General features: G+C 44.4%; 2 protein-coding genes across 4 annotated transcripts in view; one reads left to right on the top strand and one right to left on the bottom strand.

Moving 5' to 3' along the window:
- The first annotated feature begins 1,112 nt into the window (after window positions 1–1,112).
- Window positions 1,113–21,389, top strand: part of gan (gigaxonin) — a 130,992-nt gene continuing 110,715 nt past the window's right edge. For 2 of the 3 annotated variants that reach the window (XM_034175728.1, XM_034175726.1), the window contains exon 1: window positions 20,811–20,967. Coding sequence is in view for 1 of the 3 variants with exons in the window: in XM_034175725.1 (XP_034031616.1) it covers window positions 1,147–1,165 (19 nt within the window). In the remaining 2 variants the exon portion in view is untranslated. Of the gene's footprint in view, window positions 1,166–20,810; window positions 20,968–21,389 lie in introns of those variants that run through there. The other variant, XM_034175725.1, reaches the window with a different exon arrangement.
- acd (ACD shelterin complex subunit and telomerase recruitment factor) lies at window positions 16,936–20,163 on the bottom strand. Its single transcript, XM_034175724.1, has 2 exons — window positions 20,124–20,163; window positions 16,936–18,738 (listed from the first exon to the last, which is right to left on the bottom strand). The coding sequence occupies exon 2, from the start codon at window positions 18,682–18,684 to the stop codon at window positions 16,942–16,944; it is 1,743 nt and encodes a 580-aa protein (XP_034031615.1). The 5' UTR covers window positions 18,685–18,738; window positions 20,124–20,163; the 3' UTR covers window positions 16,936–16,941.

Raw genomic sequence — 21,389 nt, 5'->3', positions numbered from 1 at the left:
AGGTTACAGCTTTAGGTCACACTGAGGATGACTAGTTGTGCAGGTGTTTATTCGTGCGCGCCCTGACTCGGTTTAATACAGTCCCAGAATGGATCTGGGCCTACTGCTGCATTCTGACAGACTGTGGGAAGAGGTCAACCTCCACGTCCACTCTGAGTCAAAGTGCAGTTCTATAAAATCATGTGATGACTCAGAAAGTCCAGAATCTTCGTGCCACATGCTGCTAGTCCTGATACTGGAGCCAGATCAGCTGCTTTGCAACAAAACGGATTCAAACGTATTCTGTCGAATGTTTAAATTCTCAAAAGCGCGAGCTGGCAGTCAGGGCCGCGCTGCCTTACAAGGACACAACATGTGAGCATGAGGCTTTATATTATGTATTTTCCTGTTTATGTGTCAAAGCAGGATTATAACAACTTTACAAGTGCGCACAGCTGGAACCTGCTTACATTTGGGGCTTCAAGCCTTCAGTGCATAAACTCAGAAGTTGGTCTTTTCGCTGTTTCTCTCAGCAGACAGTGATTCATTAGGAAATAAACAAAACGAACATGCAATAGGAGACACAGACATGCTGGAGCATTCACGACTCGACATTTCCCAAAGGCAACTGACCACGCAACTTTCACAAATTGATCTCTGAGGATTTATGGGATAGGTCCAGACTCTGTCACGCTCTCATTTCGCTTCTGTGTAACTGTACAGGAGCCGCTGCTAAAATCACTTTACATGTTGTGCAGAAGTTCAGCCTTTGAAAAGTGAGTTAAATTATTCAGTCACCTTATTCAGGTTTCCACATTCAAAAGCACTTTTCTAAATGATTCTTGATGAAATAAAGTCAGTACCACAGGGGGTCACACTGCACCTTGGGTCAAAAATGACCCAGTGAGGTCGTTTTCTTGCAATATCTTTGCTCATTTCATATTCCAGCTATTCCTAAAAAAACATGTTTTTGATATCATTCCATGAAAAATGTTAAGTTAACTTTTAAGAAATTGTAATATTTGTATTCACTGTATTGAGGGTTCAGTTCTCGCACAAATCTCACAAAATCTCAGCGAGGTGGCTTTCACTGCGAGATGTCAACAACACTGAGAACTGCATTGAGATGCTCAGATAACGCTGCCATTTAACTGCTGCACACGGACAATGACATCAACACCGCAAGGTAAAAGTCTATGTATATTGTGCCTGAAACTCTCGTAAATATATTATCTAGGTTTTTAGATGTTGTTATTGTGTTTGTTTTATGTAAACACGGGAGAATCTCAAGTGATTTCACTGTTATTTACAAAGGGAATTGCCGTGAGCCATGATCACTTCCTGGATTTGGAAAGTGACGTTTGCTCTCTTTAAACTTTACAACACTGTTTGTTCCAGAGTAATATGTTATATGTTATATATGAAACTCGGTTTGGGTTTATGATGTCCCACGCGGGTTGAAGGAAGCACACACAGGATATTTAATTATATATAAAAAAATTATTAATCTTTCTTTAACTTTTGGATCTGTTCCTAAATGTTTCAAATCTGCAGTGATTAAACCATTTCTTAAGAAACCTAATCTTGACCCTAGTGTATTGAAAAACGGCCGATATCAAAGCTATCATTTTGCTCTGAAATTCTGGAAAAGTGGTGTCATGGCAGCTCGTGGACTATCTTACTGAGCCACTGATATCTTTGAGCCACTGCAGTCTGCTTTTAGAAAATATCATTCCACAAAGATGTCTCTCACTAAAGTGGTGAATGATCTTCTGCTTGCAATGGATTCGGACACCACTACAGTTCTGGTGCTGTTAGATCTCACTGCTGCATTTGATAATGTGGAGCATCATATTCTACTTGACAGGTTGGATAATTCATTTTAGGATTACTAGGAGTGCCCTTGCATGGTTGACGTCATACTTGACCAGTTGTTCTCACTGTGTTTTGTAGAGTAACACTACCTTGAACCTTAGGGCCATGAAATTTGGGGTTCCACAGGGGTCCATCTTGGACCCCCTGCTTTTCTCCCTTTATATAGCACCCCTTGGGCACATATTGTGGTATTTTGGGATTACCTTTCACTGCTATGCTGATGATACTCAGTTATACATGCCGATAACTGCTGGTAATCTCATTCACATAAAATCCTTAGCAGATTGCCTTGCATCAGTGAGAAGTTGGATGTCTAGAAACTTCCTACTTTTAAATTCCGATAAGACTGAAATGATGGTTCTTGGTCCAGTGAGACATTGGCATCAATTTGACCAGTTAATGCTTAGCCTAGGCTCGTGTATCATACATCGCACTGACAAAGTGAGGAACCTTGGGGTAATTTTTGATCCTACATTGTCCTTTGATCCCCACATTAGAAATATTGCGAGGGCTGCTTTCTTCCACCTGAGACCCTGATCTATGCAATTTATCTCTTCTAGACTGGACTACTGCAATGTTCTATTTTCTGGTTCACCGCAGTCCAACATTAGGGCTCTCAAACTGGTTCAGAATGGTGCAGCCAGACTTTTGACACGAAGCAGAAAATTCGATCACATTACACCCATTTTGGCATCCCTTCACTCCTGTCCCAGTGAGATCAGATTTTAAGGTTCTGCTACTAGTCTATAAAATTGTTCACGGACTGGCACCTCCCTACCTAGTTGACCTAATTAAACCTTACGTACTGGCCTGGGCTTTGCATTCTCAGGGTGCAGGACTACTCTGTGTCCCTCGGGTGAATAAGAAGTCTGCAGGTCACAGATCTTTCTCTTATCGTGCCCCTATTCCGTGGAATGATCTCCCCGCATCAGTAAAACAATCAGATTCTGTGACTTTCAAGTCCAGACTTAAGACGCAGTTATTTTTCCCTTACATATGGCTAGCATACTGGCATAGTATAGTTCTGCGCTTTTTATTCTTTTAATTCATTTTATTAGGAAACAGAGCGAAACAGCAGATTGCAGCGCTGCTTCGTTGCTTCAAGCTTCAAGCAGACCCGCTGCAGAAGCAGCAGCGGATCTGCAGTCAATGTAGAGAAATGATCATTTTCCAGATAAACACCCTCAAAACAACATAATGTGAACTGAAGGACCGATAAGGAAAGCCTTAAGCAAAAAGGCTGTTGATGTCGGTGGAACGAATAATTTCTTAACGATTCTTGAAAAGAACCAGTTTTCGATACCAGACCCTAGTCATTGTTCAGTAAGATTATTTTACACAGCAAGATCTGATTCATCTGATTCATCTGATTCACCCCTCATAATGCTTTTTTTTTTACCACAGAAAAATATTTGATGTCATCAAACTGGTATATTTCAACACACTTTGCACATTTATGACTATTGTGTGAAAGACTATTGTCTTATATATCATCTATTAGGCTACTTTATAGTCAGCTAACACTAGCAAGTTAGCTAAGCTAGCTAACATTGCTGTATGTGTTGTATGTGCAAGTGTGTGTGTGTGTGTGTGTGTGTATGTTTGTGCGCACGCATGCATGTGTGCATTCTCAGAAAATATTTGCAAGATTGCAGATACTGTATCTGTTCGGAAGAATGTGAGGAATCACTAGGTGTGGCAGCAAACACTGCAGGGTGTCACTAAAGCCCTGGTCCCACCAAATAATGAACGATGAATAGTGAGCCACGTAGCATTTTTTTGGGTACGAGCCAAGTTGTTCAACAAACATCAGAGAATAATGGCTCTTAGAGCCTCATCTCTGAGCGTGGTGCACATTCTGCAATTTCGAGAAGTTCAAAATTTCAAAACCAATGTGGGGCAGTTTGTGTACTAGTTACTATGAGGAGAAACAAGGATGTTGGAGGCATGTTAGTGGTGAGTAGAAGTATGTTTATGATAGATTTAACATCTCGTTATAATCGATCAGATGAGCTGCACTGTGTGCACTGATACAATCACTCGCACTCACACTCAATGTTTTATAATTGTTTGTGCAATGTTCACATATGAATAATCACTGGCATTTCTGACAATCCATATGTGGCTCATTATTCATGGCTTTATTATTTGGTGGGACCAGGGTTTGATGGCAGTGATTCAGGTGAGAGTGTGAAGAAGATGCAGAGTCTCTTTAGAGAGCTGAGTGAGTGTGTGGTTCTGCAATAACAGAGAACAAAACACAGAGTGAGCAACAACTACAATCCACCATAAACACCAGTAGGCCACAAAACACAAGTACACACAACTTCAGAACTGAAAGCAAAACCACAGGAGAGACAAAACCACAGGAATTTGCGCGTCGGGACAGAGCCGCATGGCGCAAAGCAACGCCGTGATGAAGCCTCACAGGACATGTTCTGGCATGTCCAGCTAATCCACAATTTCTCGGATAGTCACACGACTGAAAAGCCACTGAAAGCCGTCTGAAAGCCATCTGAAAGCCGTCCTGTGAGACCAACATGGAGGTGGTTTTGTGCCGCGCCATTCGCGGCACGGTGGCGCATTCCTCCGCTCCTCTTTCCATGACAAAAACTTCTGTAACAGTGGAATGTGCCGAAAAAGTCTTGATGTCCACGTCTTCTGCCATTTCTGTGGTAGTCAGACGACGTCCCGGATCAACACAGCGTTCAGTTTGGAAATGATCTGGTCGTTTCAGCCTGTCAATCGCCGCTCGGAACACGGCACGCTCTCAGCCGCTGTGGGCGGTCTTTAAACCGGCTGTAACACTCCTCAATCTGTGTGATCCCCATAAAATCATCCCTGAAAGCCATCTGAATTTAGTAAATGGTGTCCACCTGGCTGTCTCTCACAGTTTCTGGAAAAATTTGATGCAGCAAAGCTCCAAATCATTCAGACATTTCCTTGACAATGGAAATCCAACGAGGGGGGTGGACCAGTGCTCACTCAAAGCCTGCCCACAGGTGAATGACGCAACCAACAGGCGTGAAAAAACTCACGCATGCGCACAAAGGTTCAAGCTTGGCTGTTGCAAGCGCACATGATTCAAATCCATATAGTTTTTGAAAAAAATAAAAAGGTCTGTTACTTTTTGGACAGACCTCGTACGAGAATAAAGATATGATAAATCATATCTTTGCTATGATTGAAACCATAAATCATAAATCATAATTACATAAAGATATGATAAATCATATCTTTATGTAAATCATAGAGGGATATGCTTTGCAAACTTAATACCCATTACTACCATTGGATGACATTGAAATTGAGGATGGCCCGCTGGCTCTTCCAGCAATATCAAATATTTTGTGTTTGCTACCTACAACCTGTATGGAATGTCTCAAACTTAAACCTACTTCCAGGCATCTTATAGATGCTACTCTGGAACCACCCCTAAATCCAAACAGTCCAACTATCAACCCCACTGAAGTCCTTAATCTGGGTCTTGTTAACATAAGATCACTGTTGATTAATGATCTAATTATGGATCACCACTTAGATATGATTGGGTTATGTGAAACCTGGCTTAAACCTACAGCTGTCCTCCCCTTAAATGAGGCCTGCCCACCGGTGTACACATTTAGTCATATCTTTCATGATGTGAAGCAAGGCAGAAATGTTGCTCTTATTTATAAATCTAGATTTAGTTTATTAGCTGTTGAGGGTCATAAATATAATTTGTTTGAGCATCTGATTCTCCGCTCTGCTCAGGATATTACGTATTGCCAAGGTCAGAAGAACAAAAATCAGCCGTATTGCTTTGTAACTGTATATAGGCCCCCTGGCCCATACTCTGAGTTCTTAGATGATTTTGGTGAGTTTATCTTTAACTTGTCAACTAGTGCAGATAACATTCTGATTATTGGTGACTTCAACATTCATATAAATAAGCCTTCCGATCCCCTCTGCAAATCATTTATGGAAATTGTGGATGTATTAGGATTTCAGCAGGATTTCATTGTGGCAGTTAGCCTACCTTCTTGCCACCCTTCTTGTACCTTACACCACCATTCGAGCCACTTCTGGATTTCATTTTTGGTTTTTGGGACTTGTGGGCACCTCAGGACTACCAGCATCTGCTACCAGCATCTGCCCCTCCACCTTGCGACCAGGGTGGAAGGCTCCTGATCCTCTCATCGCCTCACACATCCTTCTCTTCATGAGTTCCTCAGTCATTCCCACAGTGTAGCTTTTGTCATACCTCTGGACCGGACCCGTCCAGGTGTCGTATCCGTCTCCATACAGCACAATCCTGGAGGGTAGCCGGAGGGTGGACAATGTTGACTGAGAATCTCCTTCCTCTTCTCCTGGCTCTGGCTGGTTGTCGGGGCTCTGCACATTACCTGATCCCCCCCTCACCATCAGGCAAGGTTGCAGCAGTCACTGCAGGATCTTCTACCATGACAAATTTACTGGTAGTTCCTTCTTTCCTTCAGCAGTCCTCAACGTTCACACAGTTGTTGAGTTGGTCGTTAACACTGCTGCTGGCTTTATCACCCCCACGGCTGCAGTCTCTTTCATCTCAATTCGTCTGTCCCTCAAAGTCTCTCGTGGTACCTGGAGTCAGGGATGAGTGACAGACTAGTTGGCTATTCAGCGCCAATCTCGGGATTCAGCTTAACCGTCCCTTCTCAGCCACTCCTTTCCCTGCTTCTCCTCGGAGACTCTCGCAGAGCTGGTGACTCTGGGCGTCCTCGCATGGCTGCCTTCCTTCTGACGTTCCAGCAGTCATCTTCCTCTGCTTCACGTCCACTTTGCCTGGGTGGTTCCACATGACCGGCAATACCTCTCTGCGGGGGTTCCACTGTAGACCCAACGAGCCTTCTGTCGGGTCCCTGTTTGGGCACCACATGTGAGATCTGACCCGAGTGCCGCCCCTGTTACAGGAGGCACTTGACCAGCTCTCCGTCTAAGGGGTCCAACCCCCCTGTGTGCTTCCCTTGGGTTTGGGGTGGCTCCCTGTGCCTCCGTGGGGGGGGGGGGGGGGGGGGGGGGGTTGTGGGTTGTGTCAGGGGTGTGTTCCGGCGCTGTCGGGCCGCTCCCCTGTTGGTTTGCTGTGCTGCCCGGTGGCTCTGGGGGCTGCCTTTCCTGGCCCCAGTGCCCTTCCACTGCCCCTTTTCTCCTGGTTCCCCCGGGGCCCTGCATCCTGGACCCACTTCCGTCGGTGCTCGTGGCTGGCCGCATGGCTTCTGACGTGCCGGAGTGGTCCATGTCATATGGTAAGGTTCTGTACTCTTGTCTTGACCCAACACACCAGCCACAGTAGTGATCGGATATTTAGCTGTGATCTGGGTCTCTGTGTGTGGATGGTCGCGTTTGTGGCCGTCACCACAATTCGGTTTTTGGGTGCTCTTAAGAGGATTAACACTACAGTGTTCTAGATTAGGGTATGGATTGTTATATGGCTGGGGGGGCCTGGCTGCCGGTTTGTTTGTCTTTTTGTTTTCCTCCCAGGTGGCGTGCATTTGGGACTGAGTGGCTGTGTTGCTGAGGCTGTCAGGACCTCACCCTGATCACCTGCGACTCGTCAGGACTCACAGCTGAGGTGCATCTGGATGGATTGGAGCATGTTGGCATTTAAGACTGGAGTGCACAGTGTGTATTTGCCAGAGACTCGACCTTGTGACCAGACGGGTGAGATCGTCGTCTCGGGAGCCATCTCATCAGCAGCGGATGCTGAGAAACGTCCAGGTTTGATGCACAGTCTGTGAAAGAGGAGGGGGTGAGGTCTCACGCTCGTCAGCACACTTCCTGAGGTACGTTAGATTTTGTGACTAACAGTTATACAGTCAGTAAATGTGGTGTCCCTCACACCTTATTGTATTGAGCTGTTTGTTAGTCATGTATCAGCTTCCACTGCGGTGGAGTTTGGTGAACTGGATGTTCCATGCCTGCAGGTTGGAAGCTGATCAGCAATCAAGCCAGGAAGTGTTTGCTGTTTGTACACCTTTAAGTGTTCTGTGTGTAGAGTGTGGACTCACATAATGGTTCCTTCTTTCACAGACTCGGTTGTTGCGGCCACCTGGGGGGTGTCGGCGGGGTCCTTGGGTCCGAAACAGCTTCTGGCTCCGGACCGTTAGCGCTGCTGGGAGCGCACCACGCCAGACCGCACCTTTCTGTATTATCACTGTTATGTATTAAATTCAGTTAGCCTTTGTACCGTGCTCTGCTTATTTCATACTGGGTCCTTCAAACGCTGGTCGGTTCTCCGAGCTGCGTCCGACACATAACAGTAGTCTCTGGCCAAACATCACGGACCCAGCGGTAGCAGAGACGGTAACGCGCCGGGAAGGCGGCAGCAGACGTTCAGTGGTTATCCGGATCAGTTGCGGGGCTCTCCGCCCGGAAGGTGCGTGTTTGAAACCCATTACTGGATACTAATTTGTGCTCTCTTGCAGCCGTGTTCCTGTGTTGTGCCTTATCCGTGGGTCGTGGTGGAGTGTGACTGGCGACGGCTTCGCGTCACACTCCGACCGGATAAGAGGTGTAAATGGGAGCTGCAAGAGTGCGTTTGTAATGGGTTCACGCGCACGGCGGAGCTCTGTTAGCACGGGTCGCTGGGCTTCCTGTGTTACAGTCATAGCCCCGTTTCCCCGGAGAAAGGTAACTACTGCGTCTGTTGTATCAGCTCCGGCGTTATTTAGTTGAGCACATTTTGGTTGTGTGTTGCACTCAGCTGCGCACACAAAAGCAGCTCGTTTGTTTTTTTCTGTCGCCCAAGGGGTTTTTTCATTTTTAGCACTCTGGTTCCCCCTTGTGGTGACTGAATCACGTTACCGTCAAGCTCTTGAGTAGGAACAGGTGTGTTCCATTTGGTTGAGCTTGACGGTATAACTCACTGATGTGTTTTGTGTTAGTTCATTTTGTGTGGGTGTTTTTTGAGTTGGTTTTTGTGTGGGCTTTTCTTTTTTGTTGTCCACTATTTGTCTGGGGGTGTGACCCTGTAGCCTTTGCAAAAAACAAAAAAACACAAAGAGAACAGGGACCCAAACAACTGTGTGTTGGTCTGTTTTTTTTTTTCCTTTGTTTCTTTTTGTTTCACATCCCCAGGGTTGGATGGTACGGTCCCCTGGGGGGTGATGGGGTGGTCTTTGGGTTGTTTTTTCTCTTTGTTTTTTGTTATGCCCTCTCTTCTCCTCTGACTCCAGCCGGGTGTGCCGTAGTGTCGGCATTGCTGGAGGGGTGCAGTTAGGCTGTGCTGGGCGTTTCCCAGGTAGCCGCTGCACCCGGGAGGGGAGGGGGGGGGGTTTGGGGTTTTTTTTGTTTTCCCTCCCCCAGTTTCCGCCCTCAGGGTTTGACTGTGGTGTCCTCTGGGGGGGAACGGGCGTTGGGTCCATCTAGCCGTGGACGGCCGGGGCTGGGTCCATTAGTCATGCGGGGAGGCGTCTCCTGGGGTTGACGAGTGGTCCTCTGGGGGGCGCTGGTGGTCCCCGTGGGTGACGTTGGATCCCAGAGGGACCTCGGCCGTGGTTATTACTCCTGGAGCTGGCGGGTGGCCCTCTGGGGGGTGTTGGTCCCTACGTGTCGTTTGGGGGGGAGGAGGGGGGGGGTATTTTGGCATTTGTTTGTGAGCTTAAATTTGGATTGTTTTTCTTTTCTCCCCTTCCCTGGGGTTTGATGGAACGGTCCTCTGGGGGGGGGGGGGGGGGGGTGTTTTAGTGTTTTTGTTTGTGGGCTTGGGTTGGGTTGTTTTTCCTTTCTCCCCTTCCCTGGGGTTTGATGGGACGGTCCCCTGGGGCGGGGGGGATGTTTTGGTTGTTTTGTTTTCTGACTAATCACACATGTTTGGTTAAAGGCTGACCGCACAGGTGTAGGAACTCCTGGCCACACCTGTGCTGAGACTGTCAAACAAGGGCAAAGATGCAGCCAGTTCAACCAGTCTGTTGGAGGACGAACGCAGACGCGGTTTCCAGCCATGGTCCCTGGAGGGGGGGTGTTTCTCCTGGGCCAGGTGTGTGTGGTCGCCGGGAGGCTTCCCGTGAGGGTGGGGTACTGTTATATGGCTGGGGGGGCCTGGCTGCCGGTTTGTTTGTCTTTTTGTTTTCCTCCCAGGTGGCGTGCATTTGGGACTGAGTGGCTGTGTTGCTGAGGCTGTCAGGACCTCACCCTGATCACCTGCGACTCATCAGGACTCACAGCTGAGGTGCATCTGGATGGATTGGAGCATGTTGGCATTTAAGACTGGAGTGCACAGTGTGTATTTGCCAGAGACTCGACCTTGTGACCAGACGGGTGAGATCGTCGTCTCGGGAGCCATCTCATCAGCAGCGGATGCTGAGAAACATCCAGGTTTGATGCACAGTCTGTGAAAGAGGAGGGGGTGAGGTCTCACGCTCGTCAGCACACTTCCTGAGGTACGTTAGATTTTGTGACTAACAGTTATACAGTCAGTAAATGTGGTGTCCCTCACACCTTATTGTATTGAGCTGTTTGTCATGTATCAGCTTCCACTGCGGTGGAGTTTGGTGAACTGGATGTTCCATGCCTGCAGGTTGGAAGCTGATCAGCAATCAAGCCAGGAAGTGTTTGCTGTTTGTACACCTTTAAGTGTTCTGTGTGTAGAGTGTGGACTCACATAATGGTTCCTTCTTTCACAGACTCGGTTGTTGCGGCCACCTGGGGGGTGTCGGCGGGGTCCTTGGGTCCGAAACAGCTTCTGGCTCCGGACCGTTAGCGCTGCTGGGAGCGCACCACGCCAGACCGCACCTTTCTGTATTATCACTGTTATGTATTAAATTCAGTTAGCCTTTGTACCGTGCTCTGCTTATTTCATACTGGGTCCTTCAAACGCTGGTCGGTTCTCCGAGCTGCGTCCGACACATAACAATGGATGCTCACTAATTAGACAACAGACTGTTGCTGTCACTGTTTGTTCATGTGTGGTTGTTTGTCATTGTATGTCATATGGTTGGGGCCCCGTCTCCTCGGTGTCTCACGTCACAGTTATTGTCTTCACCACTTGTCTCTCGTTCTTGTCTGTCTTTGTGTTGTTTTGGTGGTCGGCCCTTCCTGATAGAAGTTATCAGTTGGCTTTGAGTAGGATGTTGTAGGCTGATCGGAAAGGGCGGATGGGGGTCTCACACACACACACACACACACACACACACACACACACACACACACACACACACACACACACACACACACACACACACACACACACACACACACACACACACACACACGCCACGCCCGTTAATGGCACCTCTCCTCTAAGTGATCTGGGTTCTTGGAAAGTGCTAGAAAATGGTTTAGTGATCCGTACAGCGGATCCCAAGGGGTGTGTTATTTTCACAGGACCAGAAAAAAAACCTTACAGAGCCTGTTGATGTTAAGCACACTTAACCAATTTAATTACCATTCCTTAAGAAGAATCCAAAAGTCCAATGTCCACACTTGTGCTTTGTCTGCAGTTGGAAAATTTATTGCAGAGTTGACAAGTGTAGACATACAGAGCAAACTTTAACTTTGACAAAATTAAAACAAAATGATAATATTGATAAAAAATGGGAAAACAATTTCAGAATGCTGAATTTGAAGGTCAGATAAAAGGGAAACTTGACTCAGTTTATAATCCAAAATCCGAATAAAAGCAGAGTAAAGGCCAAATTATCATCCAGAAAATTGAGGTCAAAAATCCAATAGATGGGATAAAATCCAAAATATAATCCAAAACTTGAATGGGAAGAACTACTTGGCCTTGTAGTTTTGTCCTTTTTTTTGCTGAACTGTAATCCTCTGGTGGAACACTAAACTTTGTACCAAGTCTTAATGTTCCTCAAGGTTCACAATCATTGCAGTGTTAGAGCTTAAAGATCTTCAAGCAGGGAATTTGTATAAAAATCACTAAAATCAACTGTGCTACTTTGTCATCGTTTATAGGCCCCCTGGCCCATACTATGAATTCTTAGATGAATTTGGTGAGTTTATCTCTAATTTGTCAACCCGTGCAGATAGCATTCTGATTGCTGATGAATTAAACATTCATATAAGTAAGCCTTTTTACCCCCTCTGCAAATCATTATTGAACATTATAGATGTATTAGGATTCCAGCAGTGCATTCAGGATTTGATGCACATTAGTGGAAATACCCTGGATTTGGTTCTCGAGTGTGGTATTGCTGTCACAAATATTAGCATCATGCCTCTTGCATCAGTGGTCTCTGATCACTCAATTATTAACTTTACAGTTTCGCTGCCATGTTTTGTGGAACAACAACCTTATTTATCATTGTGGCAACACAATAACTCCTCAACTACGACTGAACTCAAAGCTAGACTGCCTGATATCTTAGCTTCACATTTGGAAAATGCTCAATTAGTAGACAGTCTTGTGGACAGTTTAAACTTAGCACTCAAAACTACACTTAACATGATTGCGCCACCTGTATTAAAACCGCACCCCACAAAACACAGTCACCTTGGTTTACTGATTACTAGTGTGACCTCAAGCATATGGCTAGAGGTCAAGAACGAAAATGGTGTAGTTCAAAATTATAAGTATTCCACCTTGCGTGGCGTGACGCTATCTTAGACTATTAGCATGGCTACAAAGCGGGCGTATTACTCTGATTTGATCAACAAACAAGCATAACTCAAAAGTTCTTGTTCGACATGGTGGCAACACTTATTCATGGAAAACCACCTGTAAGTCGCTTTCTTTTTACAGCACAAGATTTCTTGGAATAGTTCAAGAAGAAAATAGATGACATTTGGTTAAACATACTGTATGCCAGCTTGCCTGAACCCAGCCACTACACCCTGCTATTGAGGTGGGTGCCATCACTGAAGTTTTACCTACATTTGCAGAATTTGATAGTATCTCTCAAGGCATGCTGCCGAAACTCGTAACGTCTACAAAAAGCACAGCCTGCTTATTTGAGCCTATACCAACAAAACTGTTAAAGGACCTGTGGCCCACTCTTGGGTCGACTGTGCTGGAAATTCTTAATCTTTCTTTAACTTCTAGATCTGTTCCTAAATGTTTCAAATGTACAGTGATTAAACCATTACTTAAGAAACCTAATCTTGACCCTAGTATATTGAAAAACTATTAGCCAATATCAAATCTATCATTTTGCTCTAAAATTCTGGAAAAAAGTGGTTTCACAGCACCCCGTGGACCACCTTACTGAGAATAATCTCTTTGAACCACTGCAGTCTGCTTTTAGAAAATATCATTCCACAAAGATGTCTCTCACTAAAGTGATGAATGATCGCCTTCTTGCAATGGATTCGGACACCACTACGGTTCTGGTGCTGTTAGAGCTTAGTGCTGGGTTTGATACCGTGGATCATCATATTCTACTTGAAAGGGTGGATAATCACTTTAGGATTTCTGGGAATGCTCTTGGATGGTTGATATCATATCTGACCAGTCATTCTCACTGTGTACAATACAGTACAATAACACTACCTCTAACCTTAGTGACATGAAATTTGGGGTTCCACAGGGGTCTGTCTTAGGCCCTGTGCTTTTCTCCCTTTATATAGCCCCCTTGGGCACATTTTGCAGTGTTTTGGGATTACTATACTGATGATACTCAGTTATACATGCAGATAACTGCTGGTAAACTCATCCAGATAAAATCCTTAGAAGATTGCCTTGCATCAGTGAAAAGCTGGATGTCTAGCAATTGAAGTTGGATGTCTAGAAACTTCCTACTTTTAAACTCTGATAAGACTGAAATGATGCTTCTTGGTGCAGTGAGACATCGGCATAAATTTGACCAGCTAATGCTTCGCCTAGGCTTGTGTGTTATACATCACACTGACAAAGTGAGGAACCTTGGTGTAATTCTTGATCCTACATTGTCCTTTGACCTCCACATTAGAGATATTACGAGGACTGCTTTCTTCCATCTGCGACATAGCGAAGATTCGTCCCATCCTGTCTATGGCTGATGCTGAGACTCTATGTGTTTGCCTCTTCAAGATTGGACTACTGCAATATTCTGTTTTCTGGTTTACCGCAGTCCAGCCTTAGGGCTTTCCAATTGATTCAAAATGCCGCTGCCAGACGTTTGACAGGAAACAGAAGGTTTGACCACATTACACCCATTTTGGCGTCTCTTCACTGGTTTCCTGTCCCTGTAAGATCAGATTTTAATATTCTGTTACTAACCTATATAATTATTCACAGACGAGCACCTTACTTAGCTGACCTAGTTAAACACTATGTACCGGGGTGCAGCACTACTTTGTGTCCCTAGGGTGAATAAAATGTCTGCAGGTTACAGAGCTTTCTCTTATCGTGCCCCCGTTCTGTGGAATGATCTCTCTCTGATTCTGTACAGCCTTTCAAATCCAGACTAGCATACTGGCATAGCATGTTACTACGCTTTTTACCCTTTTAAATTCATTTTATTATTAAACGGAGCGTGCCGCGTCCTCAACTTTATCTAGAGTCTGGGTCTTTTAGTGAAGCTTAGGGCGAGTGGCTGGTGATCACCTTAGTATTTCTTCTGTTTTTATTGTTGCTTAATGTTGACAAATTACACTGTATTTGTTGTCTTTCTGGTGCCTGATTCTGTGTTTTTTCTCTCTGTTTGAGGTGCGGCTCCATCCAGAGACGGGAGTGGGTGGTTTCTTCTGCAACCCTCCCGTCTTGTGCACAAGCATGGACTCCTAAAATTTCCTGTATAATTTCCTGTATTGTCAAGTGTGTCGGTAGCATGGCCCAAGCAGAGGGTCACCCTCTGAGTTGGGTCTAATTGGGGTTGGTAAGGTTAGAACCTTACTTGTGTGAAGTGCCTTGAGGCAACTTTGTTGTGATTTGGCGCTATATAAATTGAAAAATAAAAGATGAACAATACTGAATAAATTCTCAATAACATTTAACAAGTTTACAGTGTACAAGCACATAAATGTACAACAGACTTAGCTAGCTTAGAGATGATTTGGCAGAATAAATCAATTAATTCCCTTTATTGCACTCATGGCGACAGATAAACAATTACACAACATAACAAGCTTGTCGAACTTTGTAACTGACATATGTAGCGGCTGCACTCTGCATTCTGTTGTTATGACTCCGCCCATTCACTCCCCTCGGGACGCGAACTCACAATCTCTGGCATGGGAGTTGGACTCTTTAACCAGAAGGCAAACCCAGGGCTCTGGCCTTGTGACCAGAGAATCCTTTTGAGCTGTTGGGAGTGAGGTTTACTAACTACATCTGCACAGCGACACCTGCTGGCCTCCATTACACATAGTCATGGTCATAGTCACAGTCACAACAAAAAAGAAACATCCATCCGACGTCGCCATGATAACTCAAGTCCTGCCGTAATTACTCTGTCTGTATTGGGCAGCTCTGTCTCATTTGAGGGCGGACACTTAAGGGGTCAAATATGATGCATATGATGTAATTTCTTTACTTCTGCTTAATACATGGAATAGTTTTGTTTTAAATGGTCTGCAAGGTAAAGATCAAACAATGTCGACGTCCATTGGATTTGATGACATGTGACATGCTACCCTGTAACATGAACTAAGCATGACACATGGTGCAAACTATTCCTTTTTAAAACTTAACCAATAATTTGCATCACATTTTACAATATTTGGAGCAACTTTAACTTCTGACCCCTGTACATCTAAAGCTGACCTTTGTCACCATTCTTGCTGTTTTTACCTCATAACATTCAGTCATAGATCACCAAACTATACCTTTTTGGAATATTTATGTTCAGACAAATAATGTAGTATACCTTTCAGTATGATTGTGACATTTTCTTTGGGTGGTGGTGGGGGTTAATATAGGTGGGAGTGATCATGTCAAGTGTAGTTTTGCGCGCTGAGTTTAAAGTTTCTCTCAGACACCTGCTGGCTCACTTAAGCTAAGATTCCTTGCCAGGAAATTTTAGGCTCAGTTAGGAGGGCTTTGAGTTGCTTTGCTGATTTGGACCAGGGAGTTTTCCAATTTTTTTCCTGATTTTGACCTTTGACCTTGAAAATTGAATGACTTTTTGTGTATCAGGATATGAATCATCTGTAAAAAGTTCATAACGATATGTGAAAAATTGTGGGCTCCAGGCTGTTCAAAAACAAACAGGGGCAAAAACAAGTTCCTCCAACTTTGTTATTTCAACCTGGTTCTTTTATGTAAAATTCCGCCCCTTACCAAAAACCAAACCATTGTATTCCTCATTTTGAGTTTATTCAAGGTCATGTTAGAAACCAGGCCTGGGACCCTCACAGACAGCGTCCATCTTGTGAAAGGGACATGAAGTAACTTGTACAACACTTTTATACAATGTGGGTGTTAACATGGGTGTGGTTTAGTCTCACATTTCTGTTACTGGCTCTCACCAACAGGGGGTGGTCTCCCCTGGACACATGATAGAGTAAAACTTAACATATTTCTCGGAACTTCCAAATAACAAAATTAACACAGATATTATCTAACAACTTCATTGGTGGAGGTAAAAATGAGCCTTTCACCAGGTGTACCTGCTTAACGGACATCAGAATGAATTTTTAAAAATGGACAAATTTTGACAAAAGTATGAGGAAATAAATCATCCTTTGCTGTCAGTGATAAAAGAACCTTGTTTTTCTATGTGTGCAAAATGGGTGCAAGCTGTAGTCACTGTTTCATTTGTGAAATCATAACTTGTGGGAAAAAACATGTTAAAATTAAGAGCAGAACAGGCACTTGAAAAGGTTACAAAATAAATAAATAAATAAAGTTAGGTTGTGATGTCACAACCTGCCAACCTGAAACTTCCTCTTGGATAAAGATGGAGAGTAAAAACCAGGTACTCCTGGTGTCTGAGGACATCATCTGGACAAACAGAGAACTACATAGCAAATATTAAAAATAGAATTTTATTCAGTGTGGATCACATGTTAGGCACAGAGGGGGGCGTCTTGGACAAACAGGTGGTGGGACGTTTATATTCTGCACAATATTTCATCTGCAACACGGCAGTAAATTCTGATCAGATTTAAGGGTCAACAGGACCAAACTCGTGACTACACAGTAAAATCACCAGTGTTAGTTTTACACTGGTGATTTTACTGTGTATTACTTGAGTCCCGTCAGACACCACCTGACCCCTGACCAGAGGCGACTGGTACCGCTGAGCTGTGGGCATCGTCTGTCTGCTTGGAACCAACCAGGTACTTAACAGCCCAGTGCAGCAAGTTGTCTGTCACTCTGAACCGGCTGAAAGCCGCCGTGGTCTGGCTGGAAATGTGGTAAGAGTAAGCAAAGGGCTTACAGTCACTGTGAACACTGGCAGCTCCTCTCTGGACTTTGCCGGCACTCTGTGTGTGCTTGTTATTGCCGGTCTGTTCAGCCACAGATGGTGTCTGGGTTTCAAAAAGCCATGATGGAGGGCTCTGACTTATTTTAGTCTCCTCTCCCTCCCCACCCGTAATTATGGGAGCATCTGGTGTGGGTGCCATCCTTTGCTCCTTTGACCTCGTATGTATTCTCTCAGTATTCTCCTTCTGCATCTGAAAGGTCTTACTCTGTTGGTCCGAAGTCAAGTTTTGTTGGGACATGTGGGTCAAAATGTCTGCAGCTGTCACCGTGTTGCAAAGTCGGGTGACTGGTTCTCGCAAACTGGCAGGAGCTGAAGGCGAGTAAGCTGAGGGTGGCGGTTTCTGGTATGGAGGGAAGTAGCTGAGCTCTCCTTTGCTCTGCACTGATGTCGGTGTCTCCTTTGAGCTGTGGGCGTAAAGCTGGGTGCTGGTCCGGGTTTCAGCAGGTTTGTGAAGGGGCTGCTGGAAAACCAATGCGACTTCTGGAGTAGCGTCTCTGCCGGCTGTCTCACAGGGACGAGGAAATGTGTTCCAAGGGTTAGATAAAGACGTGAGGTCACTGTCACTCACCTCTGTAAGCACGTCCTCATGAAGCACCATGTCTTCTGGAAGGCTGAGGTCCTCACTGGCTTGATGATCTGGCTGGAGCCCTGCTGACCTGCTAAGTCTTCCTCTGACCTCAACAGAAGCCTCGACAGTCTCTGCTCGTCTGCAAGCACGATGGAGGTTTGTCCTTTTGTCATCAGAAGCAGTAAGAAGATCTGACACTTTTTGCTGCTGTGTAGCTTCTTGTGGGATAAGAAGGTATTTTATTGGAATGCTGAAAGATTCCTGTCCCTTATCTCGGACTCTGTCCATGTCCCAGGCTGTGGCCACGAGTGCGTCTCTGCAGATCACACTTGGATTACAGGATGAGGTGGAGGGCTGTGGGCCGACTGCGTGCTTGGTGTCCACCTTCAACCTGTTCTGAACATCCTCTAGCACAAAATGCAGAACATCGTGCTGCCACTCACCCAGCAGGTCAGACAGGTCCAATGCTAGCTGGCTCTGCTGAGACTCAGCTTGTCCCTGACCCAGCAGGGACCTCCACACCTTACAGATCTGGAGCCTGACGGATGGCAGGCTGGTGCAGCACGGGGTTTTTTCCTTCACTGGGCCGGCTGCTGTTGTGGCCAGCAACCCAACTGATAAGACAAATCTGCACCTGGTTTGTTCTACAGCCAAATGAAACTGCAGACTGTAGTCTTGAATGCACACAGTGGTGTTGACCAGACTGTTGAAGCACTCACGGTCCTCTTTCTCCTGAAGATGCTCCCAAGCTGATTTAGTCAAAACAGCAGGGATTTGGACCACACCATCAGACAGAAAGATTAGCTTCCTGGGGTCCTCAGAATCTTGGGCCTGGGAGTCGGACAGCTCACTTATCCCAGTGATGTGAGCCTTCAGGGGGCTTCCAGTGGTCCTGTCTTCACTGCCATAGCTCTGGATCATGTTCTCTATCCAGGGAGCTAGCATAGCTCTCAGCCAGTTTGTCCTCACCCTGTGGCCAACCTACGCACAGGAGAGTCACTGGAAAACATCACAATGACATATTACAACTACACAATCTTTGCAGATACCATATTTTAATTTCATACAAAACACTTTGAAAATACAGTCATTACCTGTAAATCAATAAACCAACATTTATTTTTGGTGTAACTCAAACGACTTTTTTTTTTTTTTACATAAAATGACACAAATTCTATTTTATTATTACAAGGTTCCCGAAATACCTGCAACTGTATTTATATACCCATTAATACTTGTTTTAACCCTCTAACAAGCAGCACTGCACAAGAAAACAATAATCACTTCATCTTCTCCTTTGTTTTCACTCGGGTCACCACAGCAGATCTGAGGTGGATTTGCAAGTCCTGATGCAACTCCATACTGGAGAATGGGCAAAGGTGGGGTTTGAACCAGGCGGCCACCACACTGTTTAGCGCCGCCTCTACAATCCTGATCTGTAAGTGTAATAACCCTCCAAAAATCAATCTAGTCTGTGCGTCATTTGGCTTGATCAACAAGCCCTTCACTGGGTATAATCATTCTGGAGTTCCATAATCTCACTCCAGAAATGTTATCGATTTTTATGGACATCGGGTATTGTGAAGACTTTGCCTCCATCTGTCTGTGCTCAGCATACGGCCTGTGATTCTCACGTTTACATAAAACAAACGAAATAACGTCTATAAACCCAGAGAATATATCCATGAGAGTTTTAGGCACAATATAAAAATAGTTTTATGTTGTGATGTTAATGGTGTTGTCCGTGTGCAGCGGCTAAAGTGCAGCATGATCAGAGCGTCTCAATGCAGATCTCAATGTTACTGAGATCTGGCAGCGCGGCGACCTCTCCGAAGGTTTCGCGGGATTTGAAACGTCAATAGGGCGAATAGATTCACAGGGAACATTCTTGGGACACAGACCCTGAACAATTTCAAAGCTGGCTTACCTTGACCTATTTTAAGGTTTCTATTTTTATGCTCATACAGCGGAGGGTGTTTCAGCATTGCACTGCATTTTTTTTAATCACGATGTAAGTCCTGAACAGGCTGGAATACGGACGAGCCATACGAGGTCCAAAATAAACCAGAGAGATAGACAAACTGGTTCAGAGAAGAGCAACAAAACAAATAAACTGGGTTTTCAAAATATTCATACCAGGAAAGAATTATTACTAAAGGCGCTTTGCACCTGCGACCAGTAATTTAATGAAACTAACTTAACTCACGTTTATTCCTATAAAGACTGCATATTCGTTTTTAACCATGATATCATTCTGATATGAACTCCTGTTTCTGAGCTAAATCACTGGTCGATTACTTTGTACTGTGAAAATGTTTTACACGGACAGATTCACAGCACCAGGAACTTGTATTTTAATTCACTTTACATATCCTCTGCCTTACCTTTACACAATATTGCACAAAATCACTGTGTTTCCGTCTGAAGAGGAATGGCGGTATCTAAAGCCAGAAGGTAATCAAACGTATGAATATCTTTCAAAATAAAGGCACAAGAAAAGTACTATTTTCCAAGGAAATTACACTTCAGTGTGTGATGGTTGTTAAAGTAGCCAGTTATTTATTTAAAAATAGGAACAATGTTACTATGGTTCTGAATGGGCAATGGGAATGTGCTATTTAAAATTTTTGGTTGAATTATTGTGGAAGGCTGCAAATCTTACTCGTGTCTACAACCGGTGTGGCCGTGTTCACCTGTGTTTGCATAACGGTTATAAATGTAGATGTTAGACAATAACAAGGTTATTCGATATATTCTATCTTTCGTTGCCTACATTTGTAGGCAATAATAATAATTATCTATACGCTCTTTATAAAGTTTCAACTCTTTTGTGGAATATTATTACTTAGTCAAAACAAAGGTCGCTTTGAAACATATTCGGACGCGGTCGGAATTGTTGATGGTGCGTTCACGTACCAGATGTAGCGTCCTGTATAATCCACAGTCAAGAGCCCTGAATTTCCAACCAACTGAAATAAACTAGAACTTAGTTAATTTTGTACAAAATGGCTGTTAATCTTAGAATTTTCACTAACGACCAGTAAATCATGACAAAAAGCTGAAACTGAAAATAAATACTGGTATTAGTATCGTGTGTTGTTGAAGGCATCACAGCAGCTTGCCACGCCCACTTCACGTTGTCGCTTGTGGTGGTTTATGTTGTGCTAACTGGGTGTTAAATAAAGTATAGCCTGTGCCCACGAAGTCAAAAATCTGCCGAGTTTTAAGGTAAGAACACAGACTGTGGAAAAAAGTAAACGAACTGCAGTTCTGTGAAACAAAACGGGGTGTTTAAAGCAGATCTGACGCGTAGTGCGTAGCTGCTAGCTAATGTTAGTCATGAGTTTAACTTGGTTTGTCATTCTTAACTTGTCATTGACGTCATTAGGAGAACTTTCTTTCGTTATTGCCAACATATTAGTGACGTCATTGGTTTAATTGGTTTTCTCTGTCATTATGAACAGGTTAGTGACATTAATTTAACTGTGTTTCTCTGTCATTACTAACATGTTAGTCACGACATTAGTTTAACTTTGTTTCTCTGTCATTACTAACATGTTAGTCACGACATTAGTCTAACTTTGTTTCGTCATTACTAGCATGTTAGTCACGACATTAGTCTAACTTTGTTTCGTCATTACTAACATGTT

Source organism: Thalassophryne amazonica, chromosome 8 (genome assembly GCF_902500255.1).
Source record: "Thalassophryne amazonica chromosome 8, fThaAma1.1, whole genome shotgun sequence".
In the NCBI taxonomy this organism is placed as follows: domain Eukaryota; kingdom Metazoa; phylum Chordata; class Actinopteri; order Batrachoidiformes; family Batrachoididae; genus Thalassophryne; species Thalassophryne amazonica.
The sequence above is the reverse complement of the archived record's forward strand: the minus strand, read 5'-3'. Positions and strand labels throughout refer to the sequence as shown.

Excerpts from the sequence above, each read along its gene's own strand:
- acd (XM_034175724.1), bottom strand. The coding sequence starts at position 18,684 with ATGCTAGCTCCCTGGATAGAGAACATGATCCAGAGCTATGGCAGTGAA.